Source organism: Nomascus leucogenys, chromosome 8 (genome assembly GCF_006542625.1).
Source record: "Nomascus leucogenys isolate Asia chromosome 8, Asia_NLE_v1, whole genome shotgun sequence".
NCBI classification, from domain to species: domain Eukaryota; kingdom Metazoa; phylum Chordata; class Mammalia; order Primates; family Hylobatidae; genus Nomascus; species Nomascus leucogenys.
In genome coordinates, this window is record NC_044388.1 from 33566184 (window position 1) to 33591688 (window position 25505).

General features: G+C 43.8%; 1 protein-coding gene across 4 annotated transcripts in view; it reads left to right on the forward strand.

The window, feature by feature from the left end:
• EXTL3 (exostosin like glycosyltransferase 3) overlaps nt 1–13218 on the forward strand; it is a 134242-nt gene extending 121024 nt beyond the window's left edge. For 3 of the 4 annotated variants that reach the window (XR_004031313.1, XR_004031312.1, XR_004031314.1), the window contains 3 exons: nt 2265–2393; nt 10145–12436; nt 12484–13218. Coding sequence is in view for 1 of the 4 variants with exons in the window: in XM_030817034.1 (XP_030672894.1) it covers nt 2265–2393; nt 10145–10354 (339 nt within the window). In the remaining 3 variants the exon portion in view is untranslated. Of the gene's footprint in view, nt 1–2264; nt 2394–10144 lie in introns of all 4 variants that reach the window. The other variant, XM_030817034.1, reaches the window with a different exon arrangement.
• Nucleotides 13219–25505: the final 12287 nt, after the last annotated feature.

Below are 25505 nucleotides of genomic sequence, written 5' to 3' on the forward strand. Positions count from 1 at the left end.
GAAAATCTTGATTGGATACTGTGTTATAGCAAGTCAGGTCTGTTTCTAAATTAAACTTTTTTTTTTTTCTTTACTTTTTGAGATGGAGTCTTCTCGCTTCTTTGTCCAGGCTGGAGTGCAGTAGTGCAATCTTGGCTCACTACTGTCTCTGCCTCCTGGGTTCAAGCAATTCTTCTGCCTCAGCCTCCCCAATAGCTGGGATTACAGGCATGTGCCACCATGCCCGGCTAATGTTTGTATTTTTAGTAGAGACGGGGTTTCACCCTGTTGGCCAGGCTGGTCTCGAACTCCTGACCTCAAGTGATCCACCCGCCTCGGCCTCCCAAAGTGCTGGGATTATAGGCGTGAGCCACCGCGCCTGGACAACATAAATCATTTTTGACAGCAAAACCACATACTGATGGAAATAGCTCTGAACAGTTATTCTGATAATGCTTTCATCAGTTTTTTAAAAATTATTATTAAAAGGCAGTTCTTATTGTTAAAATGTCATTTCTTTCAAGACATGTGTTAATATATTCTCATCAGCATACTAAGGACAGTCACTGGCCATTTAAAGGGTCAATAAATTTGAATTACCTTTTTTAAAAAGTGTATTATTTTTTATTTTATTTATTACTCTTTTTTTTTTTGAGAAGGAATCTCACTCTGTCACCCAGGCTGGATTGCAGTGGCACAACCATGGCTCAGTGCAGCCTGGAATTCCCAGGCTCAAGTGATCTTCTCACCTCAGCCTCCTGAGTAGCAGGCAGTACGGGCACATGCCACTACATCTGGCTAATTTTTTATTTTTTTGTAGCTATGGGGTGTTCTCCCTATGTTGCCCAGGTTGGCCTTGAACTCCTGGGCTCAAGCATTTCACCCACCTTGGCCTCCCAAACAAAGCGTTGGGGTTACAGGCATGAGCCACCATGCCCAGCCTGGATCACCTTTTTGTTTAAAAAAAAAAAAAAAAGTACAATTCATTTTTTTAAGTTCACCAACTCTTAAGTACTTTGCTATAAGATAATTAGCACATTTATTCTGTGTTACAAAAAAGTTTTATCATTATTTCACTCAACAGATTATATTGTAGGTAATGAAATATGTTAATCAGTTAATCAGTTTAACTGGGCACCTCACCTATTCATTTGTTCATTATAGCAAATTGCAACATATAGTAGTTAACATGTGCCCTGTCTTGTAGTATTTGCTGATTTCTATGGTATAAATACTCTTACCTCAGCTGATTTGAAGTTATCAACATGAGTCACTGAACACGGATTTGGGAAGAGATACACAGTTGTACACCATTGCATAGTAATTTCAACATCAACAGTAGATATAGGTAACCTCAAGTTAATAGTAAAATATAAATGAGGAAGTATTGAGTTTAAGGTATTTATTGCATGGATTTTTAATATAATTTTAATTTATTTGAGGTTTATGTAATTACATCGTTAATAATGGCTGTGTTTAACAGCCAGCTCACAACATTCTGAAAATGTAGAAATCGGCATTCATGAGCAGGTGTGAGTGGCTCCAACACGCCCCTCTGTGGGCCTTGTAGGACAGTCTGAGAACTTTGCCTTTTACTCTGAGTGAGATGGGAAGTGTTGGAGGCTTTGGAGCGAAGGGGTGACATGTTCAGTTGGTTTGAGTGTTAACACAATCACCTGCTGTGCTGGGACTAGCACATGGGGAAAAGAATATGGCAGCAGGGAGAATATTTAGGAGCCGATGTGGAGAATCCAGGCAAGAGACGAAGGTGGTTGGCAGGAGGGAGTAGCCAGGGCCGATGGCGAGTACTGACCAGACTCAAGAATCTGTACAGGAGGCAGCGAGGGATTGTGTGTTTCATGGTTCTGTGATTTATTGAGGTCTGAGAAAATAACCAGGCTTTTTTCTCTCACTTATCTTTTTTTTTTTTTTTTTTTTTTTTTTTTTGCCATTGTTAGAGACAAAATAGCGTTCAACTGAACCAGCATCTGACCTAGTTTGACAAATCTTTGTATTGATTTCAAAATCGCTGCGGTACCAGAGAGATGATACGACATTCTGTTACTAAAGGGGGTGATGATGGCAGTTTGAATGGGATAATTCCTCACTGCAGAAGATCCACACGACAGGATGCCTGGAATCCCCTGCCCCAGTCCCTAAGTGCCAGTAATACCTCCTAGTTACTGCCACACCCACACAGCCCCTCCATCCATGCATATTTTGGCTGAAAGCCAACAACCTGTGTCTTCTAACAGAGCATGTGGTTCTTTTTCTTCCCCTGACAGTATTATGCCTACCTGTATTCTTACGTGATGCCCCAGGCCATCCGGGACATGGTGGATGAATACATCAACTGTGAGGACATTGCCATGAACTTCCTTGTCTCTCACATCACTCGGAAGCCCCCCATCAAGGTGAGGTCCCACCACTGGTGGGGCTGTGGATGCATGCATGTTTACTTCACTTGTTTTGCAGTAGTGCAGCACGTAACTGCACTGTACCTCAGAGTCCTCATTTGTACATTAGGGATGATACTACCTACCTCATCAAAGGATTGTCTGTGGGCTTAAATGAGTTGTTACTACAGGGGTCCTTCATTCCTAAGGGCAATGGATAGAAATCAGAAGGTTTGGAACTTGGGTGGGAAAGATGTTGCATCATTATTTTTATTAATGTCTTACTGGAATAAAGCATTTTCTTCAATTATGAAAGAGTCTATAATTCATAAGAGTATTTGTAGTAACTGATTTGTCACCAGTAGAAATCACTGATACCTTCATATCACAATACCTTTGTTGCAATATCTGCAAAAAGTATTATTTGTATTTGTTACTGCTTTGAATTCACGAGTTACTCCCTTTCCCCTAGATGTTGTTATTTAATACGTTAAGAAAAGAGCATGTATGTCACTGTGTTTTACTGTAACTCCTTTCCTTTGTCATCCTATATATTGTAGTTTATATATCTAAAAACATTACTTTGAGGAGTCCACAGTCTTGACCAGATTGCCAAGCCAGAGGCACGGGCGATGTCCATAAAACAAAAAACTTAAGAATTTCTGAGTTAATATGTGTAAAGCTCTAAGAATAGTGCCTGGCACATAAGTACTATATAAATTATTTGCCCACAACCAAAAATACCCTCAGAATTTCTAGAATTCTGAGGGTATTGTTCTGTTTTTTTTTTTTCTTGGAGGTATTAACACATACACTCAGTGCACAGAAAGCCTGGTTCCACCCCCTTCCTGTCATCTTTGCGGGCTCTGTCAGCAAGTTAGAGCATGCTGGTAAGGGTTAGGATAGCTCAGTCCTTACAGAAGCAGATGTTATTAGAACCAATAATACTATAGAATCTGTCACTTCAAATGAATATTTGTGAATGCTTCATCTGTGTTTGTCTGTTTCGTATTATGTCTGTTTCATAATTGAAGAAAATGCTAAATTCCAGTAAGAGATTTATACCTGATGTCCTTAGAAGGGTCTACAAACTAATGAGGTCTTATTTTCATTATTATCAAAAAGGCATATTATTTTATGAAATAAGTTTACCTTCATGGGTGACATTGCCATGAGTAAATAGTTGTGTTCGACTGGGTGCGGTGACTCACGCCTACAATCCCAGCACTTTTGGAGGCTGAGGCGGGCGGATCACTTGAGGTCAGGAGTTCGTGACCAGCCTGGCCAACATGGTGAAAGCCCGACTCTACTAAAAAATATACAAATTAGGCTGGGCGCAGTGGCTTACACCTATAATCCCAGCGCTTTGGGAGGCTGAGGCAGGTGGATCACAAGGTCAGGAGCTCGAGACCATCCTGGCTAACACGGTGAAACCTTGTCTCTACTAAAAATACAAAAAATTAGCCAGGTGTGGCGGCACACGCCTGTAGTCTCAGCTACTCAGGAGGCCAAGGCAGGAGAATCACTTGAACCCGGAGGCGGAGGTTGCAGTGAGCCAAGATCGTGCCACCGTACTCCAGCCTGGGTGACAGAGCGAGACTCCATCTCAAAAAAAAAAAAAAAAATACACACACACACACACACACACACACACACACTAGCTGGGCGTGGTGGCATGCACCTGTAATCCCAGCTACTCAGAAGGCTGAGGCAGGAGAATCACTTGAATCCAGGAGGCAGAGATTGCAGTGAGCTGAGATCATGCCAGCGCACTCCAGCCTGGGTGACTGAGACTCCATCTCAAAAAGAAAATAATAATAATTGTGTTCTAGACTAAGTACCCACCAGCATGTACTAATAATGATAATGAAATCATATCTTTAGAAGCCGGGTGTAGTGGCACATGCCTGGTAGTCTCAGCTACTCAGGAGGCTGAGGCAGGAGAATTGCTTGAACCCAGGAGTTCAAGGCTGAATGTGCCATGGGCGTGTCTGTGAATAGCCACTGCACTCCAGCCTGGGCATTGTAGTGAGAAAGAAGTCGTAGCTTGAGTGCTAAGCAGAGTGGCCACCAGAGGACGCTGGTTCCATGCAGCAAAGCATAACAAAGAAATCCATTTGGAGGCCAACTGTGTCCCCTGGGTAGAACGTCACTCCTGATTGTCCCAGGGTTTCTTCTGTTGCCGAGACTTCTGCTAAAGCCTCACAAGAGGCCGGGCGCGGTGGCTCACGCCTGTAATCCCAGCACTTAGGGAGGCCGAGGCGGGCGGATCACGAGGTCAGGAGATCGAGACCATCCTGGCTAACACAGTGAAACCCCGTCTCTACTAAAAATACAAGAAATTAGCCGGGCGAGATGGCGGACGCCTGTAGTCCCAGCTACTCGGGAGGCTGAGGCAGGAGAATGGCGTGAACCCCGGGGGGCGGAGCCTGCAGTGAGCCGAGATCGCGCCACTGCACTCCAGCCTGGGCGACAGCGAGACCCTAAAAAAAAAAAAAAAAAAAAAAGCCTCACAAGAGAAGAATAATTAGCAACATAATGTATCAATTTTTTTACCTGTGAAAAATAATAGTCACAAGTATTTATATAAAAATAGTATGTTTTCCAGGTACAGTGGTAGGTCTCATATTAAACAGTGAAAAGACTTTGTAGACTTTGAGGTAGGGAGGCAAAGGTTTTAGAAAGCAATTAATGATGGGTGCAATTTTCTATTCCTTATATATCCTTTCTTATGTAGCCAGGGACTGGACTTGAGTCAAGATGTATGCATCAATTTATGCCTCTCTAGTAGACCAGAAGACATGGTCCACGAAAATTTAAAGTAGCTGAGTGATTAGGTACCTAATAATAGCATCAGTTACCTGAGCAGGCACAGACATGGGGAATTTTTCATTTTTGTTAAAGTGTGTTTGTCTACTGCGTTATTAGGCCAGTGTTTCATTAGTTAAGCCATCTCTTCAGTGCAGGTGGAAGTAATTTGGACATGGTGCACATGATTCTTACCAAGTGAAAACTTCAAAACTGAGTATCCTCTGTGAATTTTCTTCATCTTTCTGGAATATATGAAGAATTCAAGATTGGGATGACTTTTCAAATTCAAAGGCTGAAATTAAGAGTGTTTTCAAACTCTTAGTAATTCCTTCAACTTATGAGTCTAATTATTTACTTCATAATAAAGAACCAGTTTGAATTAAATATTTTATTTACCTAATTTTAATGGTATCAGGTATATGTACTATTTTATGTTCAAAAATAGTAATTTTTTTGTTGTGCTTTAAATACCTCAAATTTTTACTATCAAACTATTCCTTGTTTGAGTTAGGGAGGTTTGACTGCTTTGTATGATTGGCAGTGTTCTTTCAATAATGTTAATATCTTAATATTGACTAACGAATGGGGAGCTAATGTCATCTTATTTCTTTGAATAATGTACTACTTTTGCAAGGAGAACACAGAATGTAAATAGGCTTCATTCAGGATAAGAGATTGAAAAATCACCAGTAAAGTTTTGAGAAAACAGATGGCTTAGGTGGTAAGGAAGTCGAAATGCAAGTGAACATCTTGATTCTCTGGGGTAATATAGGTTCTTGGCATCTATCAAGGATTTTCCTCATTGTTACTAAGCATAAAACGAATATTTCTCTTAGATTGAGTTAACTGGAATGTTCCATGTAAACTGTGATCCACGATATTGGTTAAATAAGTAAATGTCCAGACTTCAGTTTGTATTATAGTTCCTTCATTCTTTTTAAATTTTTTGCATGTTTTATTATGTAACACAGTTATATATTTACAAATATATTGGGGATGCAGTCTTAAATGGTTTTTTGTTTTGTTTTTTTATTTTTTTTGAGACGGAGTCTCGCTCTTTTGCTAGGCTGGAGTGCAGTGGCGCAATCTCGGCTCACTGCAACCTCTGCCTCCCGGGTTCAAGTGATTTTCCCGCCTCAGCCTTCTGAGTAGCTGGGACTATAGGCGTGTGCCACCACACCCAGCTAATTTTTGTATTCTTAGTAGAGATGGGGTTTCACCATGTTGGCCAGGCTGGTCTCGATCTCTTGACCTTGTGATCTGCCCGCCTCGGCCTCCCAAAGTGCTGGGATTACAGGTGTGAGCCACTGCACCCGGCTTAAATGTTTTTTTTTTTTTTTTTTTTTTTAACTGATGGATTACATGATTAAAAACATTTGGAAACCACTGCTTCCGTGAAAACAGCAGTTATAAAGTCACTTTTTGTGTCACATGGAGTAATGTGCAGGTTAAAGGGCATTTCTCCTGGGGTTGGATTCTGGTGTCTGGGATGACAAGAAAGGTTTTTAGATCCAGTGAGAGCCCCATGGAATACTGGACATAGATGCTGTTTGAGAACATCCTTCCCCAGATTCCTGACCCCTACATCCTGTTCCAGTGGGAACCGTGGAAGAGCAATAACTCAGTGTTGACGTGACCGCGAAGGGTTCTAAGAGAGCAGCAGTGAGTGAGGGGAGAAGTGAGGAGACAGGTGGGACCCTGGAGGGGGACCTGTGGAGGTCATGACTGCCCAGAGACTCGGTTCTGAGGGGAGCCACCCTTCAAGCACCGGCCTGTGTCTCCTCCCAGTTTAAACTCTGGGATCTGGGCTCTGACAGCGCATACTGGCTGTACAAAATGGTTACTCTTCCCCTATTAAGTTATGGGATGTGTCTTTCAATTAAAACATTTCCCCTTAATTTATAATAGAAATTTAAAAATTATTTGGGAAAAGATAGACATGCAGAAAGAAATCAAAAGTACTAAAACTTTTGGCTTATTTCTTTTGGTTCTCTGGTATCCTGTCTATCGTGGTGACTTATTTATTTATACATACATATATACACACACATACGCGTGTAAAAATACATATATATGTATTTTTTCTTTTTTTTTTTTTCTTTAAGATGGAGTCTTGCTCTGTCACCCAGGCTGCAGTGCAGTGGCACGATCTCAGCTCACTGCAACCTCTGCCTCCCAGGTTCAAGTGATTTTCCTGCTTCAGCCTCCACAGTAGCTGGGATTACAGGCATGTGCCACCATGCCCAGCTAATTTTTTTGTATTTTTAGTAGAAATGGGGTCTTGCCATGTTGGCCAGGCTGGTCTCAAACTGAGCTCAAGTGATCCGCCCACCTTGGCCTCCCAAAGTGCTGGGATTACAGGTGGGAACCACCACATGTGGCCTTATTTTTATATTTCAAATTTATATACTTGATTTGCAGTCTGCTTTTTAAAAACTTGACAGTAGGCTGGGCGCTGTGGCTCACACCTATAATCCCAACACTTGGGGAGGCTGAGGCGGGCAGATCACGAGGTCAGGAGATTGAGACCATCCTGGCTAACACAGCGAAACCAATCTCTACTAAAAATACAAAAAATTAGCCGGGTGTGGTGGCAGGCGCCTGTAGTCCCAGCTACTCAGGAGGCTGAGGCAGGAGAATGGCGTAAACCTGGGAGGCGGAGTTCGTAGTGAGCCGAGATCACCGCACTGTACTCCAGCCTGGGCGACAGAGCGAGACTCTGTCTCAAAAAAAAAAAAAAAAAATACTTGACAGTAAATTTTTGGGTTTTGTAATATAGTGGACTAGGTAGTTTGGAAACTTGATCACTGTAAGTAACAAACTTATTTTTTCAGTGTATAGTTGAGCTAATAAAAAGGTAAGAGAATTGCCAGAAAGGAAGCAGGTGGGAGGACTAAAACTTAGGGTGGCAAGCGTGGTGGCGTCACTGAGGCCACCATGGGGGGCTGCTCTCACCTTAGCTGTCTAGAGGGTTGGATTTTATCACTCTTGTGAAGGAGTGTAGAGCCTGTTAAGGGTGGAGAATTAGAATGGAGATCTCCTACCTGTTGCCCCGGGGAGATGACACGCAGCTTGTTTATTTTAACCTTGACTCTGACAGGTTGTCGGGGAAGTGTAGGTTGAGAATGTTAAATAGTCTTTTGAGCCTCCATGGGCTTAGGGATTCATTCTGTATGAAATCTAGACCCAGGGCCACATGAGGTGGCTCAATCTGTAATCCCAGCACGTTGAGAGGCTGAGTCAGGAGGATTTCTTGAGGCCAGGAGTTCCAGACCAGCCTGGGCAATATAGGGAGTCCCCAGGGAAAAAAAACAAGAAAACTAGACCCAGTCATCGATACCCTTGGACTGTTTGACAAAATAAAACCAAAAATCTGTTATAAAGAGGAATTACTCTCAGCAGAGGAAGTTCCCACTTAAGAAAAAGAGAAATTTCTTCACCTCAGGCCACATAGGACACACACAGGTAAAGCCTCATTGAAGATGAGCTTGAAATGTAAAGTCAGCAGTCAGCCACCAAGGAAGCAGCTGATCATGAGCAAGAGTGAACACATATAACAAACAGGTTATAGTTCTCCAAGGATTTCAAATAATAAAGCCATTAGATAGACTATAAAACAGGCTTAAAATTAGTAACCTGAAAACATAAAAAAGCAACAAATCACTCCAAAAAGAACAAACAGATTGGAAAGCCCTAAATGGAACTATTGAAAATGAGAATCATAATTATTAAATCTCAGTGAAATGGGATGAAAAGATCAGACTTAGGTGAAAAGAAAAGGAAGTAGAAGATAAGTTTAAAGACACTTCTTCCCCATCTTTCTTTGTGTGGCGTCCTCCCCTCCCTGCTTCCCTCCATGCTCCCTTCCATGGAGCCAGTGTTTCCAAAGGCCCCCAGCCCGCTTTGCAGGTGTCGCTTCTCCAGCCCATTTAAAACCCAAGTTCATGGCTGTCTTGCAGGATTTGCTTTTTCATTGTTTGGTCTCTGAGGATTTCATTCATTCATTCATTATTCATTGTTTATTCATGCATGCATGCATGTATGTGAGTGAGTGACAGGGTCTCACTGTCATCCAGGCTGGAGTGCAGTGGTACCGTCATAGCTCACTGCAGCCTCAAACTCCTGGGCTCAAGCAGCCTCCCATCTCAGCCTCCCAAGTAGCTGGGACTACACCAAATAGCTGGCCTGCTGCCACTCCCTGCTAATATTTTTATCTCTTGTGGAGATGAGGTTTTGCTTTGTTGCCCAGGCTGGTTTTGAACGACTGGGCTCAAGCGATCTTCCTGCCTTGGCCTCCCAAAGTGCTGGGATTAATCACCAGGTAATTTCATTTCTTATTACAGGCTCAGCCCTGTATTTAAAGAGATGGTTTCTGTATTTCTTCTTGCATGTTCAGGTGTTCTGAGGGGTTTTTATGCCATTCGGCCTGCCACATTGTAATGAAGCTGTCCCTCTTCATACTTTTCTAGTTAGACATTTTCTAATTAATAATAATATGACTAGACTATAGTATGGCCACTTTCCCATGGCTTTAAATGTAGTTAAGCATCTTTTTTGTGGACAGTATTCAAGAATGATTTGACTCGCCCCTCTGGGTAGTCTTCAATATTTTGTTTCAAAACATTGATGAAACAAACAACTTGGTACCTACCTATGGCTCTGCAACCAAGTACATACTAGGAGTAGACTTACTGAGACAGCTGATGCTACACACGTTAAGGCTTTGGCATCTGAGAAGTGTAGGCCATCTCAACAGAATACCTGACGATGTTCTGGAGACACCTGGTAGGCAGGAGGCCTGGGGCCGGGCTCTGGCTCCTGCCATGCTCTGCAGGGATGTTGCCCCTGAGGGGATCAGCGTCTTCACCATGGACATGGGGGTGTGGGATCGGCTCAGCTGCAAGGGTTCTGTCGGTATTAGCTGGGATTCCCACTCTCTGTCTCTCTCCCGTTTCCAGGTGACCTCACGGTGGACATTCCGATGCCCAGGATGCCCTCAGGCCCTGTCGCACGATGACTCCCACTTCCACGAGCGGCACAAGTGCATCAACTTCTTCGTGAAGGTGTACGGCTACATGCCCCTCCTGTACACACAGTTCAGGGTGGACTCTGTGCTCTTCAAGACACGCCTGCCCCATGACAAGACCAAGTGCTTCAAGTTCATCTAGGGGCGGCGCAAGGTCTGGGGAAGAGGATGAGCAGAGGGAGGAAGATGGCTCCCAAGGTTCCTAGGCATTGCAGGACCTTGGGCACATCTGCTGGGTGGGTGGCCCAGACCCTCTGCTGGAAGGGGCAGCAGGAAGAGTGGAAGGAAACCGCTGCCTCTATCTAGAAGTCGGCCACACTGGGCCTGGAGCCCTGGGCAGAGGCCCCGGGGTTCCCCACACAGGGCACTGACTGATAGCTTACACTGAGGACTGTGGCGACTCTGCAGAGTCACTCACACCGTTCATACGCCCAGGACAGCTGGTTCGTGGTTTTTAAATTCAATAACAACTATTATGATTATTTAAAAAGAGAAAGTTGCAGATTTGCCATTCAAGGCTTATTTATATATATGTGTGTGTGTATAAATATATGCACACACACTTGCATACATATATATTTTTGGCTGGGGGAGTGTGAGTTTTGCCTCTCTAAAGGAGGGACCGCGCAGGCTCCTTTGTTCTGTATTCTGGCGGAGATGGGTTCTGGCCTTGTGTCACTGGCTTATCCTTAAAGATCATCTCCCATCCTCCCAGCGCCATCTGTGTGCAGAAACCAGAAAGGGATGAACTTGGCCCTCTTAAGGGCCTGGACGAGGTCTCTTCCTTACCCTTTCTGTTGCCAGTCAGCAACCTGTAACTCACATTCTCTTCCCAGTGAATCCCTGGGAGCGCCTGACCCTGGTGGGCTGCTCAGCTTCCTGCTGCTGGGGCCAGCGATTTTTGAAGATTTATCTTTCGGCCAGGCTTGCCTCAGTACTTATCCCTGCTCTCCCATTTCTCTCTTGTTTGAAAGAGAATGAGGAAGCAAAGAGTGAGAAAGAACAGGGCCCGAAGACGCCACTCCCAGATGGCTCTTTCTGTCCTGCTCTTCTGTTGAAACACATGTGCTGTGGGCCTCAGGCGTTTCTGAAGTGCTCTCTCTTGGACTGGACAGGAAATCAGCAGGGTGCACATCTGCTGTGGTCTGAAGTGGTTTGCAGGTCAGCCTTCTCTCCCTGGTGTAGAGCAAGCCAGTGTCCTTCGAGGACCCCACCCGGCTGGCCGGGAAGTTTTACAGCAAGGCGCCTGCCTTGGGATAATTCCTTGGTGAAATTCACCTTCCCCCCCCGCCTCTGTCTGGAGCCCCATCCTGTGTTATCTGTGGTTTTTGGACCCCTAATGTTAGCTTGGCTGTAGGACCCCCTGAGGTTTGGTATGTGCTAGAACAATGGGAGGCCGTGATTTGCTGTGTAAGCTCACATCCAGCCTTGGAATCTAACAGGCATTCACAACCCGAGTTACCACTTTCCACTCCCTGCTTAGGATTCTGTTCCCTGGGCTGAAACTGAAATAAGCTAATTTTTTGGGTCATGGTAGCAGTAGGGGAACCTAGGAGAGTGTGAGTAGCATTTGTCAGGGATTTAGCCCATGACGTCTGTTTCTTGAACCCTACTTTCTCGAAGTAGAGTTGACTCTGGAAGGTTTCTAGCAACTGAACAAAAGCTCAGGTCTGTCCTGGTCATGCACATGCCTTAAGCCAGTTCCGTCTTCCCTAGACCTTGGCATCCTGTGCTTCTATTTCTCGGAATACGTTCTCCTCTGACCTGCCCGTACCACGTGGGTGCTCTTCAAGTATTGTTTTGAAGCTGGGCTCTTTTGTGTAGCTCCCACCCACCTGTAGGGCTAGCTCGGCTTAAGGGAACTCTCCCTATTGGCAAACCGGACCCAGCCGCCGCCAGGACTGTGTTTCCAGAGGTTCCCCCTGGCATCAGCCTGTAGCTCCCCCGCTGAGGCAGTGTGGTTATGTTCCCAGCAGTGGGGGTCGGATGCCCTTCCTCAGAACTTTCTAGTTGCCCTCTCCCTGACTCCTGACTTGTATTCCTTTTAGCAGTAGCCTTCTTCCGTCGGGGAGCCAAAGAGTGTGGTGTGTGGCGCTATATTGTGGCTGCTATTTTATCTGGTTTCTTTTAATGTGAGAAACTCATATACTGACTTCAGTGGGACTCGGTGAGCCAGGGCCGTCTGTGTGGTGGGACCCCCTTTAGCAGGACTTGGTGAGCAAAGGTCGTCTGTGTGGTGGGGCCCCCTTTAGCGGGACTTGGTGAGCAAAGGTCGTCTGTGTGGTAGGGCCAGGGCCTGTCCCTTTAGTGGAGCCAGGTTGTTGGGCCCCGAATGTCCCTGGTGGATCTAAGAAGGGCTGAGTGGTCTGACACCAAGACGTGCTGCAGGGAGGGCTGTGGTGCCGGCGCTTCCAACAAGGACAGCCCTCCTTGACCCTGAAAGGAACGCTGGCTTGAAGGACTGCAGACAGGCTCTGAGGGGCACGCCCTCCTCAGTGAGAGGCAGCAAGGCGGCTGTGGTGTCACTGGTCAGGTGCTTCTCACTATGGGAAAGCTGCCAACCTGTGACTCGCGTGAGACGGGAAAGCAGCGCCACAGACCCCAGGTCTTCTTGGCTGTCTGTGGGCTGCCCCTGGCCACCTTGTCCTAGCTCACAGGGTGCAGGACCGCCTCGTTCTCTGAGTGGCCGGCTTGCTGCTCCAGTTTGGGCTGTCCTACTGTAACGCCGTCCCAGGGCTCTGCAGGCCGCTGTGAGCGCTGGCTCCCTGGGCAGTGCTCCTCCGTGTGGACTGTGCCTCAGGCCAGGGCTCACCAGCTGGGGTCCTGTCCGGAAGGATGGGATCTTTCTGGGATCTGTGCCGGACGGAGTGGGGAGCTCCTGGTTTGGAGGGGGAAGCTTTGATATCCATGCCACGTCCATCCACCCCACCCCTTTTCGTCACGAGCACAATGGTCTTACATTGGATTTTTGTAAAAAAATAAAAATAAATGGAGACTTTAACTCAAGCAGCTTGGAGGTCTTTTGTGGTTTTCCTCGGCAGGTATGGAAGAGTGACCTGAGAGAAGGCACCTGCTTGATTGCTTGATTCCAGGTTGTCACCTGTGTTTGCCAGCTGGGCCCGCTCGCAGAAGACGACGGGAGGCAGCGTGACCAGGCCCTGGTGTGGGCTGTGGACCAGAGATGGGTGAACAGACTCACACTCACACGGGCAGCTTTGCCTGCGCCCGCTCCAGGGCAAGTCATTTTGACTAAACAGGAACTTAGGGGCTATTGAGGTGCTTTAAGCAGGATGTGGAAGGGCATGTGGCCCATATATGCAAAGTTAATTTTTTCATGGGAATTTAAAAGTGTGTTGTGTGTGTGTGTGTGTGTGTGTGTAGTGGTTGTGGGGAGCTGTGTGTGCCTGCGATCCCAGGACAGGCAAGGCCTCACCGTAAATGGCTCCATTCGGTCCATAGGTCATGCCCCTGACCTGTAGGTCACTAAGGCACCTGTACCTGCACCAAGCTGACGCTCCCCGGCTGCAGAGCCCCATCCTGTTGGTGCCCACAGGCCTAGAACTTGTGCTTGGCTGTGGGATCAGAGGCTTCCTCAGGAGAGGTCACTGAGCTGTGGGCTTCGGGGAGAAGAATGGAGAAGGGAAAAGGGGTAAAGGCGAGGGCTCCTCTCCTGGGCTCTGCAGGTGGCAGCTTCGGTCCTAAGAATGGGTGAGACCTAACGGTCAGTGTCCCTCCTCAAGTGGGGTTCACGGCTGATCAGGCAGGTTTGCAGCAGCTGATGGGCGAGATGTCATTGAGGGGCATTCCTCTTTGGGTCTGTCAAGCTCCTGTCCTTCCAGCCATCCATCTCCATGTTACGATTGTCCTGGGACCAGAGAGACTTGAGAAGGTGGCATGAGGCTGTAGAAAATGCGTCTTCCTATACACAGAGATATGATGTCTGCTTTGAGTCTATACCTGTCGAGTTGTGTCTTGGACTTATGGTCTAGCCAAGGTGGTAAATGTTAGCTGTTGATGGGATCAGCACTGAAGTGGAAGGCTCCACAAGGTTTACAAAAATGTGTTAAGAAGAATGTTGATGGTGGGGTGTGGTGCCTAACGTCTTAATCTCAGCATTTGGTAAGGCAGAAGTGGGAGGATCACATGAAGCCAGTTCAAGACCAGTCTGGGTAACATAGCAAGACCCCCATCTCTACAAAAAAATTAGAATGTTATGAAGATACCGAAAAGAAGAAAGGAGAATGTAGCGGGTAAAGGTCTGGGCCCTGGAACAGACGGAGTACAGATCCTGGGTTGCCCATCACACTGGTGGAGAGCAAGTTATCTATTAATATTTTAGGCTTTAATCCCACCATACGGTGGCAAAAGTTGTGCCCATCTCTTAAGCATATGTTAAAAGTTAAATAATATATGTAGAGTCCACTGTTTGACACAATAAAAATGAACTATTACTGGAGTAAAATAGTGTCCATTCTTCATGGCTCTTTCTGCCTTCCACTAGGTTTGAGCACCAGCGCCTGGCTGAGTGCCCTGCCCACCTCCTATTAGAGCCCCCATGCTCTGTTGCCTCACCATGCTGTGTGCTGGCCACTGCCCTGCCTCCCACACCAGACTGCAGCCTCTCGAGAACACAGGAGTTCCATAGTTTTCTCATGAATGAATGCTTTGACAAACTAAGAGGGTCACTTAGAAATCACAGCTTAGGCAAATTGTTTTACCTTTCTTCATCTGTCTTCACGTTTATGAAAGAGTACAGGCTGGGTGCGGTGGCTCATGCCTGTAATCCCAGCACTTGGGGAGGCCAAGGCGGGTGGATCACCTGAGGTCAGGAGTTTGAGACCAGCCTGGCCAAAATGGCGAAACCCCATCTCTACTAAAAATACAAAAATTAGCCAGGTGTGGTGGCACGTGCCTGTAATCCCAGCTACTCAGGAGGCTGAGGCAGGAGAATTGCTTGAACCCAGGAGGCGGAGGTTGCAGTGAGCTGCGATTGTGCCATTGCACTCCAGCCTGGGTGACAAGAAACTCCGTCTCATAAAAATAAAAAAAAAGTAAAGTACAACTGCTGGTCCTGTTGTAGGACTGTCATGTTAGCACTGAAACTACTTACATTCTATTGATTTAAATGATTGGTCCCACATTTCAAACATACGGCAATGTTGAAATCATTTCTAGGGCATAAATGTCTATGTCATTTTACTGGACCCGCCTTGGAGCGTCCCATCTACCCATGCCCCGTCCCTTCACCCATCCCGCCATTCATCCTTTCATGGTGCACTGTTTGGGTACATTTCTGAGTAAACTGGCAACATCAATGCGTTTCCTTCTAAATACATGGGCATACAACTGTTCATTATAGGTCAATATTTGTGTTTTTAATGTAAACTTTATTTTAAATGTACACACTGAAATGCACACATCTTAAGTGTGCATTCTTTTTTTTTTTTTTTTTTTCCGAGACGGAGTCTCGCTCTGTCGCCCAGGCTGGAGTGCAGTGACGCAATCTCGGATCACTGCAAGCTCCGCCTCCTGGGTTCACGCCATTCTCCTGCCTCAGCCTCTCCGAGTAGCTGGGACTACAGGCGCCCGCCACCACGCCCGGCTAATTTTTTTTTTTTGTATTTTTAGTAGAGATGGGGTTTCACCGTGGTCTCGATCTCCTGACCTCGTGATCCGCCTGCCTCGGCCTCCCACAGTGCTGGGATTACAAGCGTGAGCCACCGCACCCGGCAAGTGTGCGTTCTTTTGAGTTCTGACAAACGCACACACCTGTGTAACCCAGACCCCTCTCAAGATATGGAACACTACTATCAACCCAGAAAGTCCCCTCCTGCTCCTTCCTAGTCCCCACGTCCTCCATCCCTAGACATAGCCAATGCTGATTGTTTTTTCATTTTGGATTAGTTTTCCATATGGTGTCCTACAGTTTCTACTCTTGTGTGTGTCTGTCTTCTACACACCCAGCATAACGTTTTGGAGATGCATCCATTCTTGCTGCATAGATGGGTGATTAATTACTTTTTATTGCTTAGTATTCCCTTGTATGAATCGAGTAAAATCTGTCCGTTCTATTGTATAGGTACTGGGGCTGTTTCCAGTTTTTGGATATTATGAATAAAGTTTCTGTGAACATTCATGTGCAAGTCTTTCTGTGGATTTTTATTTCTCTTGGGTAAACACCTAGGAGTGGAATTGTTGGGTAATATGGTAGATGTATACATGTTTAGTTTTATAAGAAACATCTAGGCCTTTTCTCAGTGCGATCATTCCATTTTGTACTTCTACCAGTAATTATGAGACTCCCAGTTCCACATCCTCACCAATCCATGGTCTGGTCAGTCTTTTTAATTTTAGCCATTCTGGTGAGTAATGGTGTCTTATCATTTCATTCTGCGTTTTCCTGATGACTGGTGATTTAAGCACCTTTTCATGTGTTTACGCCATTTATATATATTTCCTTTGTGAATTATCTGTGTACATCTTTTGCCCATTAAGAAAAACTGGATTGTCCTTTTTTGAATTGCTGTCTTCCTACATTTTTAATAGATTTTGGGGGGGAGCAGCTTCAGATTTACAGCAAAACTGCATGGGAAGTACAAAGAGTTTTCCTTTTCTTCACCTCACCCCTCACTTGTCCTTTATTAACATCTGCCATTAGTGTGATAGATTTGATACAATTGATGAGCCAGTGTTGACACATTATTCACTCAAGCCCATGGTTTACATTAGGCTTCATTCATTTTGTTGTATGTTCTATGGGTTTTGACAAATATGTAATGACACATACTCATCATTACAGTCTCACACAGAACAGTCTCACACAGAACAGTCTCCCTCCCCTAAAAACTTCCTGTGCTCCACCTATTGGTCCCTCCCTCCCTTTCTGAATCTCTGGCAACCACTGATCATTTTACTGTTTTCACACTATGGCTTTTTCCAGAATGTCACATAAAATCATGCAGCATGTAGCCTTTTCACATTGGCTGCTTTCATGTAATGTAATATGCACTTAAGGTTCTTTTGTATCTTTTCCCGGTTTGATAACCGGTTTCTTTTCTCAATGAATAGTATTGTATGCATGTATTTAGTCTTTTTTATTGCTGAGTTACAGGAATTTTTTGCCCTGGACATTAGGCCATTGTCAGGTATGTTTTGTAAATTACTTTTTAAACTTGTGGCTTGCCTAATCATTTTCTGTATGGTGTCGTCTGATTAGCCGAAGTTTTCAATTTTGAGGAGATACAATACTCTTGTTACTACTTTCTGTGACCCAGGAAACCTGTGCCTACCCAACATCATGAAGATATTTTCAGTGTTTCTCACCAAATGCTTTATGGTATTAGCTCTTGTAATTAAAGATCCATCTCAATGTTTATGGTGTGTGGCAGTGGTCAGGTTTCTAATACTTTTTCTATATGGGCATTGCAGCACCATTTGTTCAAAAGACTTGCCCTTCCGTTTGTTGAAAATGTGGTCATTATAGAAGTGGGGCTCTATTTCTGAGCCATCTTTGTTGTTACACTGCTTTGTTCATCCTCGTGCCAGTTCCATACTGTCTTGATGAATGTAGCTTTCCGACTTTGTTCATCTCCAATATTGCTTTCAATATTATAGTTACTTTGTATTTCTCTGTAAATTTTAGAATTAGCTCTATGCTATTAGCTCTTATGCTTACATAAAATTCATCTCAACATTGCCAGTCTCTTCTAAGAAACCTGGGATTATCAGATTAAAAAAATTTAAATATAAAATTTGCCATGTTAGCCATTTTGAAGTGTACAATTTAGTTCTATTAAGTACATTCACAACGTTGTGTAACCCTCACCACTAGCTAGTTATAAAACTTTTTCATCGTGAACAAATTCTGTACTCATTAAACAATAACTTCCCATTCCCCCACTACTTCCAGCCTCTGATACCCTCTAATCTCTCTCTATGGATTCTATTCTGGATATTTGAATATAAATGAAATCATAAAATACGTCATCTTTTGTGTCTGGCTTATTTCACTTCGCATGTTTTCAAGGTTCACCCGTTGCAGCATGTATCAGAATCTCATTCTTTTCTGTAGGTGGATAATATTTCATTGTGTGTATATTCCACATTTTGTTTATCTGTTCATCTGTTGGTGGATACTTGGGTTGCCTCCATCTTTTGGTTACTAAGGTGGTGAATAATATTGCTAAGAACATAGGTGGCCAAACATTTGAGTCCCTGCTCTCATTTCTTTTGGGTATCTATAGAGGAGTGGCGTTGCTGGACAATATGGTAATTCTGTATTTAACTTTTTGAGGAACTGCCAAACTGTCTTCCATAGCAGCTGTGTCATTTTACATTCCACTAGCAGTGTATGAAGGTTCCAGTTTCTCCACTTCTCCCAACACTTTCTGATAAAAATTTTAAAAAATGTTACAGCCATCCTAGTAGGTGTGAAGTGGTACCTGGTCATGGGTTTGATTTTCATTTCCCTAATGACCAGTGTTGAATATCTCTTTATGTGCTATTGGCCATCTGTGTATCATCTTTGGAAAAATGTTTATTCAAATCCTTTACCTACTTAAAACATTGGGTTAGGTTGTGGTGTGGCTGTCTGCTGGGATGGTATTGTATCAAATCTGTAAATCAATAGGCAGAATTAAAATGTTAGTATTGAGTCTTCTAATCTATCAATATGGTGTATTTCTCCATTTATTCAAATCGTTAATTTCTATCAGCAAGGTTTTGAGACTTTTAGTGTAGAGATCTTACATATCTTTTCAAAAGTTATCTCACACTATTATGAATGAAGTTGCTGTTTTAAAAACATTTTATTTTCTGGCCAGGTGTTGTGCCTCACACCTGTAATCCGAGCACTTTGGGAAACCAAGGTGAGTCTCTATAAAAGTAAAAAGAAAAAAAAATTAGCTGGATGCGGTGGCATGTGCTTATGGTCCCAGCTACTCAGGACACTGAGGTGGGAGTATCACTTGACCCTGAGAGTTTAAGGCTGCAGTGAGCCATGACTGTGCCACTGCACTCCAGCCTGGGTGACAGAGCAAGACTCTCTCTCAAAAACATGTTAATATATAAAATACAGTTGACTTTTGGATACTAACCTTGTATTCTGCAGTCTTGTGAGCTTATTCCAGTAGTTTTCTAGATTTCTTAGAACTTTCTATGTAAAAAGTCTCATCTGAAAACAGTTTTACTTCTTTCCTACCTTTCTGCTTTATGCTTTCTGCTTTATCTGTTCATATGCCTGCCTGCCTTCTCCTCTTCATTTTTGCCTTACTGCAATGACTGGGACTCCAAGAACACTATAGAATAGTAGTATGGATCGGCACCTTGCTTTGCTCAAAATATTTGGGGAAAAGCTCTAGTATTTCACTGAGCCATTAAGTTTTTCATACATGACCTTTATCAGGTTGAGTATGTTCCCTTTTATTCCTGTCTGCTGAGTGTTGTTAGAGAATTTCATCAAATGCTTTTTTCCTGTATCTATTGAAATGATCATATGGGGTTTCTCCTCTATTCTGTTATAAATTAGATTGGCTTTCAAATATTTAATTATCCCTGCATTCCAGGGATAAACCCCACTTGGTCATGTCATATTATCCTATTTGTGTCTTGCTGGATTCAGGTTGCTGGTAAGCTTTTTTTTTCTTTTTTGCATTGATGTTTATGAGAGATATTTACCTCTCATTTTCTTTTTTGGTAATGACTTTGTAAGGTTGTGGTATTAGAGTTATGCTGGCCCCTTAAAAGGGATTGGAAGATTCCCCCTTCCTCTTTTTGATAGAGGTTATACAAGATTGGTGTTATTTCTTCCTTAAATGTTTGATAGTTTCCCAGGGAAACCATCTAGGCCTGGAGTTTTCCTTGTGAGAAGATAATAAATTTAATTTCTCAAGTGAATATCAAGTTCTTTTTCTTATTGAATGAGCTTTGTCTATGTGTGTCTTCAAAGGAAATTTTCCATTTTATCTGTGGTGGTAAATTTGTTGGCATAAGTTGGTATTCTTTTTATCCCTTTAATATTTGTAGGCTCTTTAGTAATACCCCCCTTTTCCTTTCTGATTGGCTGTCTTCTTCATATCCATAGGATCTGTAGTGATAACCAAAGTTTCTTCACTGCCCATATGGGCAGTTGGTCCTGTCTTTCCTTGATCAGTCTAATGAGACGTGTATCAATTCTGCTAATGTTTTCAAAAATCAGCTTTTGGCTTTGTTAGTTTTCTCTATTCTGTTTTGTTCATTTGTCCTTATTTCTATGATTTCTTTCCTTTCTTTGGGTTTATTTGGCTCTTTTTATAGTCTTCTAAGGTAAAAATTTAGATCAATTTTAGGCCTTTCATTTTTTCTGTAAGCATTTAAAGGTATACAATGACTTTTAAGCACTACTTTAGCAGTATCCTATACATTTTGAGCTTTAATTTTCTGTTCAAAATACTTTCCAATTCATTTTGTGATGTCTTCTTTGATCCATGAGCTATTTTAGAAGTGTTTAATTTCTAAATATTTGTGGTTTTCCAAAATACTTTGTTGAGTTTGAATTTAATTCCATTGTGGTGAGAGAAGGTTTTGTGTATGCATTCGGTCCTTTTAGATGTAATGAGATTTATCACCTAGCATATGGTTTTCATAGTAAACACTCTGCTGCTGTAGAGCAAGTATTCTAAAAAGTATCAATTACGTCAAAGTTTTTGACAGTTTTGTTCGGGTCATCTATGACTTTACTTTTTTTTGTCTAGTTGTTTTAATAATTATTACAAGGGTGATAAAATCTCTAATGGAATTTTTTTTTGTGGTAGGTTGTTCTGTCTACCTACTTAGCTAACTACATACGTCTGGAGTTTATAGTTTTTTTTTTTTACCTCTAGGAGGGTCAGGTCTGATGGGAGCTGTTACATCGCCATTCCATTATTTGACCTTTACTTGAATAAACTCCAGAAATGTTTCAACACGCAACACTGGAGCAGGGATTGGCACACTTTTTCTGTAAAGGGTCAGCCAGTGTTTTAGGCTTGGTGGGCCACATGTGATTTCTGTTGCATCTTTTTTCTAACAACTCTGCTTGTGGGCCAGATTTGGCTTGTTGGCCACGGTTACCGACCTCTGATTCATCTCATCAGGAAGCTGCCCACTGAATCAAGTAGCTATTTTAAAGCATGGGCTAAATGATAGGGATTTTTACACTTATGTGCAGGTTCCCGTGTTTAGAACATTGCAGTTAAAAAGCTGACCCACCAGGAAATGTTTTGGCCTGTAATTCCTAAATATTTCTGAAACTTTCTTTCCTTACCTTCTTCCACAAGCCTCATGCTGGGACAAGGTGGAAAAAACAGACCCTGCCCCCAGGGTGCTCATGGTCCTGGAAATGTGCTCCTCTCTAGCTGTAAGTCTGGGAGAAATGCTTATCTGTGATGGTGAGCTAAAGCCAGGGGAGACAGCACAACACACCGAATATGTGAGCAGGTGCCGACTAATGCCCACTGATGACTGGGAGGTGCTTACTGATGACTGGGAAAGGCTTTGTGAAATGAAAGTCCATTATTTCCAAAGTATGTGAAGCAAGTGTAAATAGTTACTAGAGTAAAAACTTATATTGGATAATTTAACGAAATGTTAGCAAACATTTTAATTGATAATGTGTTTGGTAACTCAGAATTTATTGTATGAGAATTAAGTTACTTTTTACTGGTGATTGATTTGATAACTACATCAGGGAGGCTTACACATGGGTTAGGAATGTTTATTGTAGAGAAAGGTAAAGGATAAATCCTGCTAACACAAACACCATTACACGGGGGTTGTTTCAATGGCCTGCAATGCCAACATAAGAGAAGCAAGAAATACTCTACATGCCTAAGGAGATGGGCGTTTATATCCCTTTCTTTCTTTTTTTTTTTTTTTTTTTTTTAGACGGAGTCTCGCTCTGTCGCCCAGGCTGGAGTGCAGTGGTGTGATCTTGGATCACTGCAACCTCCATCCCCCCGCCCCCTCCCCGGGATTAAGCATTTCTCTGCCTCAGCCTCCCGAGTAGCTGGGATTACAGGTGCCTGCCACCATGCCTGGCTAATTTTTGTATTTTTAGTAGAGACGGGGTTTCACCATCTTGACCAGGCTGGTCTTGAATTTCTGACCTTGTGATTCACCTGCCTTGGCCTCCCAAAGTACTGGGATTACAGGTGTAGTTGAACTTCTGACCTTGTGATTCACCCACCTTGGCCTCCCAAAGTGCTGGGATTAGAGGTGTAAGCCAGTGTACCTGGCCATAATGTATATAATGTTTTATGATGTGATTAAAACCCATAATGGGCTGCCAAGGAGCAGTAGAGACTCTGATATTTGATCTTTAGAAGATCAGTTCCTGATGGAGGCTGGCTCAAGTCTACGGTGAGACTGGCCCTCTGGCTCAGCCCGGCACTGCTGGTCTCCAGGATTTACCTGTGACTTCCTCCAGAATTGTCATTGGTTATTTCCACTCTATTTTAGGTTCAAAGAAGACTACTGTTATTTATGTGTAGTCCCACTGCAGTACATTTGAAAGATAGCTGTTGTCTACCTTCTTATAGATGGCATAAAGCAGTGAGACAGCATTAACTATTACTCTTGGCTGCAGGAAAAAAACTGGACTCAGGGCCAGAGGAAAAGTGTCCTCCTTTCCTTCCCACTGGTTGCTTGGCTCTTGTTAATATGTTATTATGCAGGTTTAAAGGTTTCTTCACTCTTGTTTCTGTTGATACTTCATTACAGTTTGGAAACTCCTTTATAGGACAACTGTGAGGACCAAAAGCTTCAAGCTCTCCAGGGATCAGGAGAGATGGAGTAGATGTAACTTGAAAAGCAATGGTCTAAAAGACAGATTTCCATTTCCTGGCTGGCTGCTGACCTGATACTCACCCACGGTGTTGTGGTAAGGCAGAAGTCACTCACTGGCTGTTTTGTGGAAAGTTACTTAAGCTCTGTTCCCTCACCCAACACCTGACTGCAGCCGTGTGGAGAGGAGACCCTGAGCCAGGGTCGACTAGCTAAGCCACACCACACCAGATTCCCGGCCATAGAAACAGTGGGATGAGAAACATCAGGTTTTTTTTTTTTTTTTTTTTTTTTGAGACGGAGTCTTGCTCTGTTGCCCAGGCTGGAGTGCAGTGGCACGATCTTGGCTCACTGCAAGCTCTGCCTCCCGGGTTCATGCCATTCTTCTGCCTCAGCCTCCCGAGTAGCTGGGACTACAGGCGCCCACCACGCCTGGCTAATTTTTTGTATTTTTAGTAGAGACGGGGTTTCACCGTGTTAGCCAGGATGAGATCTCATGATCTGCCTGCCTCGGCCTCCCAAAGTGCTGGGATTACAGGCGTGAGCCACTGTGTTTTGGGGTAATTTGTTGTGCAATAGATACCTAATATATCACTTTGTACTAAGACTTAAATAATATGAGGTCTCTGCACTATTAAGTTTTTTTCAATTAATCATTAGGATTCCACTGGGTTTGAGTACAAACTTTTCTGGATGTCAGAGTCTTCGCCAGGTTGGTGTCAATGTCAGTCAATGTCAGTTAATGTCGGTGGGCTGCATCTCTGACACATCTGCCACTTATGCCACTTCTTTTGAGTCTTCTAACCAACATGGCATGATATCCAAATACCTGAACTTTAGGCAGTTACTCATAACTACTCTTCTCATACCTGGAAAGGCCGGCTCTGGATTTTCTCTCTGCTCTTTATAAAGCATGAGTCTTTGCTGCTTCCTGCCTCTGACTTCTGCCACTAAGTGGGTGGTGATGCCTTGATTAAAACCTACTAAGTTGCACCCTGCTCATCGGGCACCCACTGACTCACTTGTTCTTACTGCTCACTTCTTTTGCAACCCCCCTCAAGGGACCAGCACTGGGCTGTCTGATCAAGCCCTTTCACAGCAGACAGGCTTGACAGATCCCATCATTCCTAGATAGCATTGCTAGGACATTTAAATAAAATAACCATTTTTGGTTTCTCCTGAGCTCTAGCTTACACTGTTTTTGCATTTCAGATTTTTTTTTTTTCCCGATATGGAGTCTTGCCCAGATCTCAGCTCACTGCAACCTCCACCTCCTGGGTTCAAGTGATTCTCCTGCCTCAGCCTCACCAGTAGCTGGGATTACAGGTGTGTGCCATCATGCCTGGCTAATTTTTTTTTGTATTTTTAGTAGAGACAGGGTTTCACCATGTTGGCCAGGCTGGTCTCGAACTCCTGACCTTGTGATCTGCCTGCCTTGACCTCCCAAAGTGTTGGGATTACAGGTGTGAGCCACCGTGCCTGGCCCTCAGATGTTTTTAAAATTTAATTTAATTTGATTCTCTCAAAGGTTCCGTTGGAAGTATGCCTGCTTGGGATGTCTATTTGCAATTCTAAAAAGAAAACTAAATGTTCATAGTCATGGCACATTCATCTCTTGTAATGTCAGTCCTGCCCCATGGTTGGAAGCCTCTTGTTTATTCTGTAGCCTATCCCTTGACTGGAGTGGACCCAAACCTTGGAAAATAGAAACCTACTTAAGCATTCCCGTGCCCAGGTTTGGCAAGGTTGGAGATGGCAAACATGAAGTAGTCTCTTCCCTGCTTTAGCGAAGCACTCATTCCCAGTGATACAATCGTTCCAAGAGGAGTGATAATGCGCCATAAAGCCAGAGCAGTCAGTTCTGCAGCTGTTCATGTTATGTATTTATTGGGTCACTAAATCCCTGTGTGCTGTTTAGTTGTCAGCCGAGTTGGAGGACTGACTTCTGACTAAATTTCAATCACTCCAACAAGATGGTTAGGAACAGCCTGCACTGGGCATACTACCTAGCATGGCCCGCCAGGGCTAAGGCTTGTTCTTAATACTCGCTAAGTTGGCCTGGGTGTCACAGCTCATGCTATCTGACCTGGTAACTGTTGGTTTTATACATTTCAAAAGCAGTCATCTTTTGTGAGGTTACTTTTGTCTGAAAGCTTCCTACGACCAGTGGCTCTGAGGGTATCCGTGAGTAATGCCCGGTTTAATGCAGAGACGGAGGATCTGTGGGAGACGCGGTGCAGGTGGAGCCTGAGGCTGGTGTACCGACCTGCATTTACTCTCCGTGCAGCCACAGCTTAAAGGTGAGCACCTTCTTATGCAGTGTAAGGAGAAACAGATCTGTGGTTTTATAAACAGTGCAAGTTATATGATTTAACATAGACATCAAAATTCAATTTGCTGTGGTGTTTTCTAAGTTCATGCTGTTCTGTATATTTTCATATTTTTCCAGCTACTAAATCAATATATAGATTGTAGGTTCGACAGAGGACAGCTAA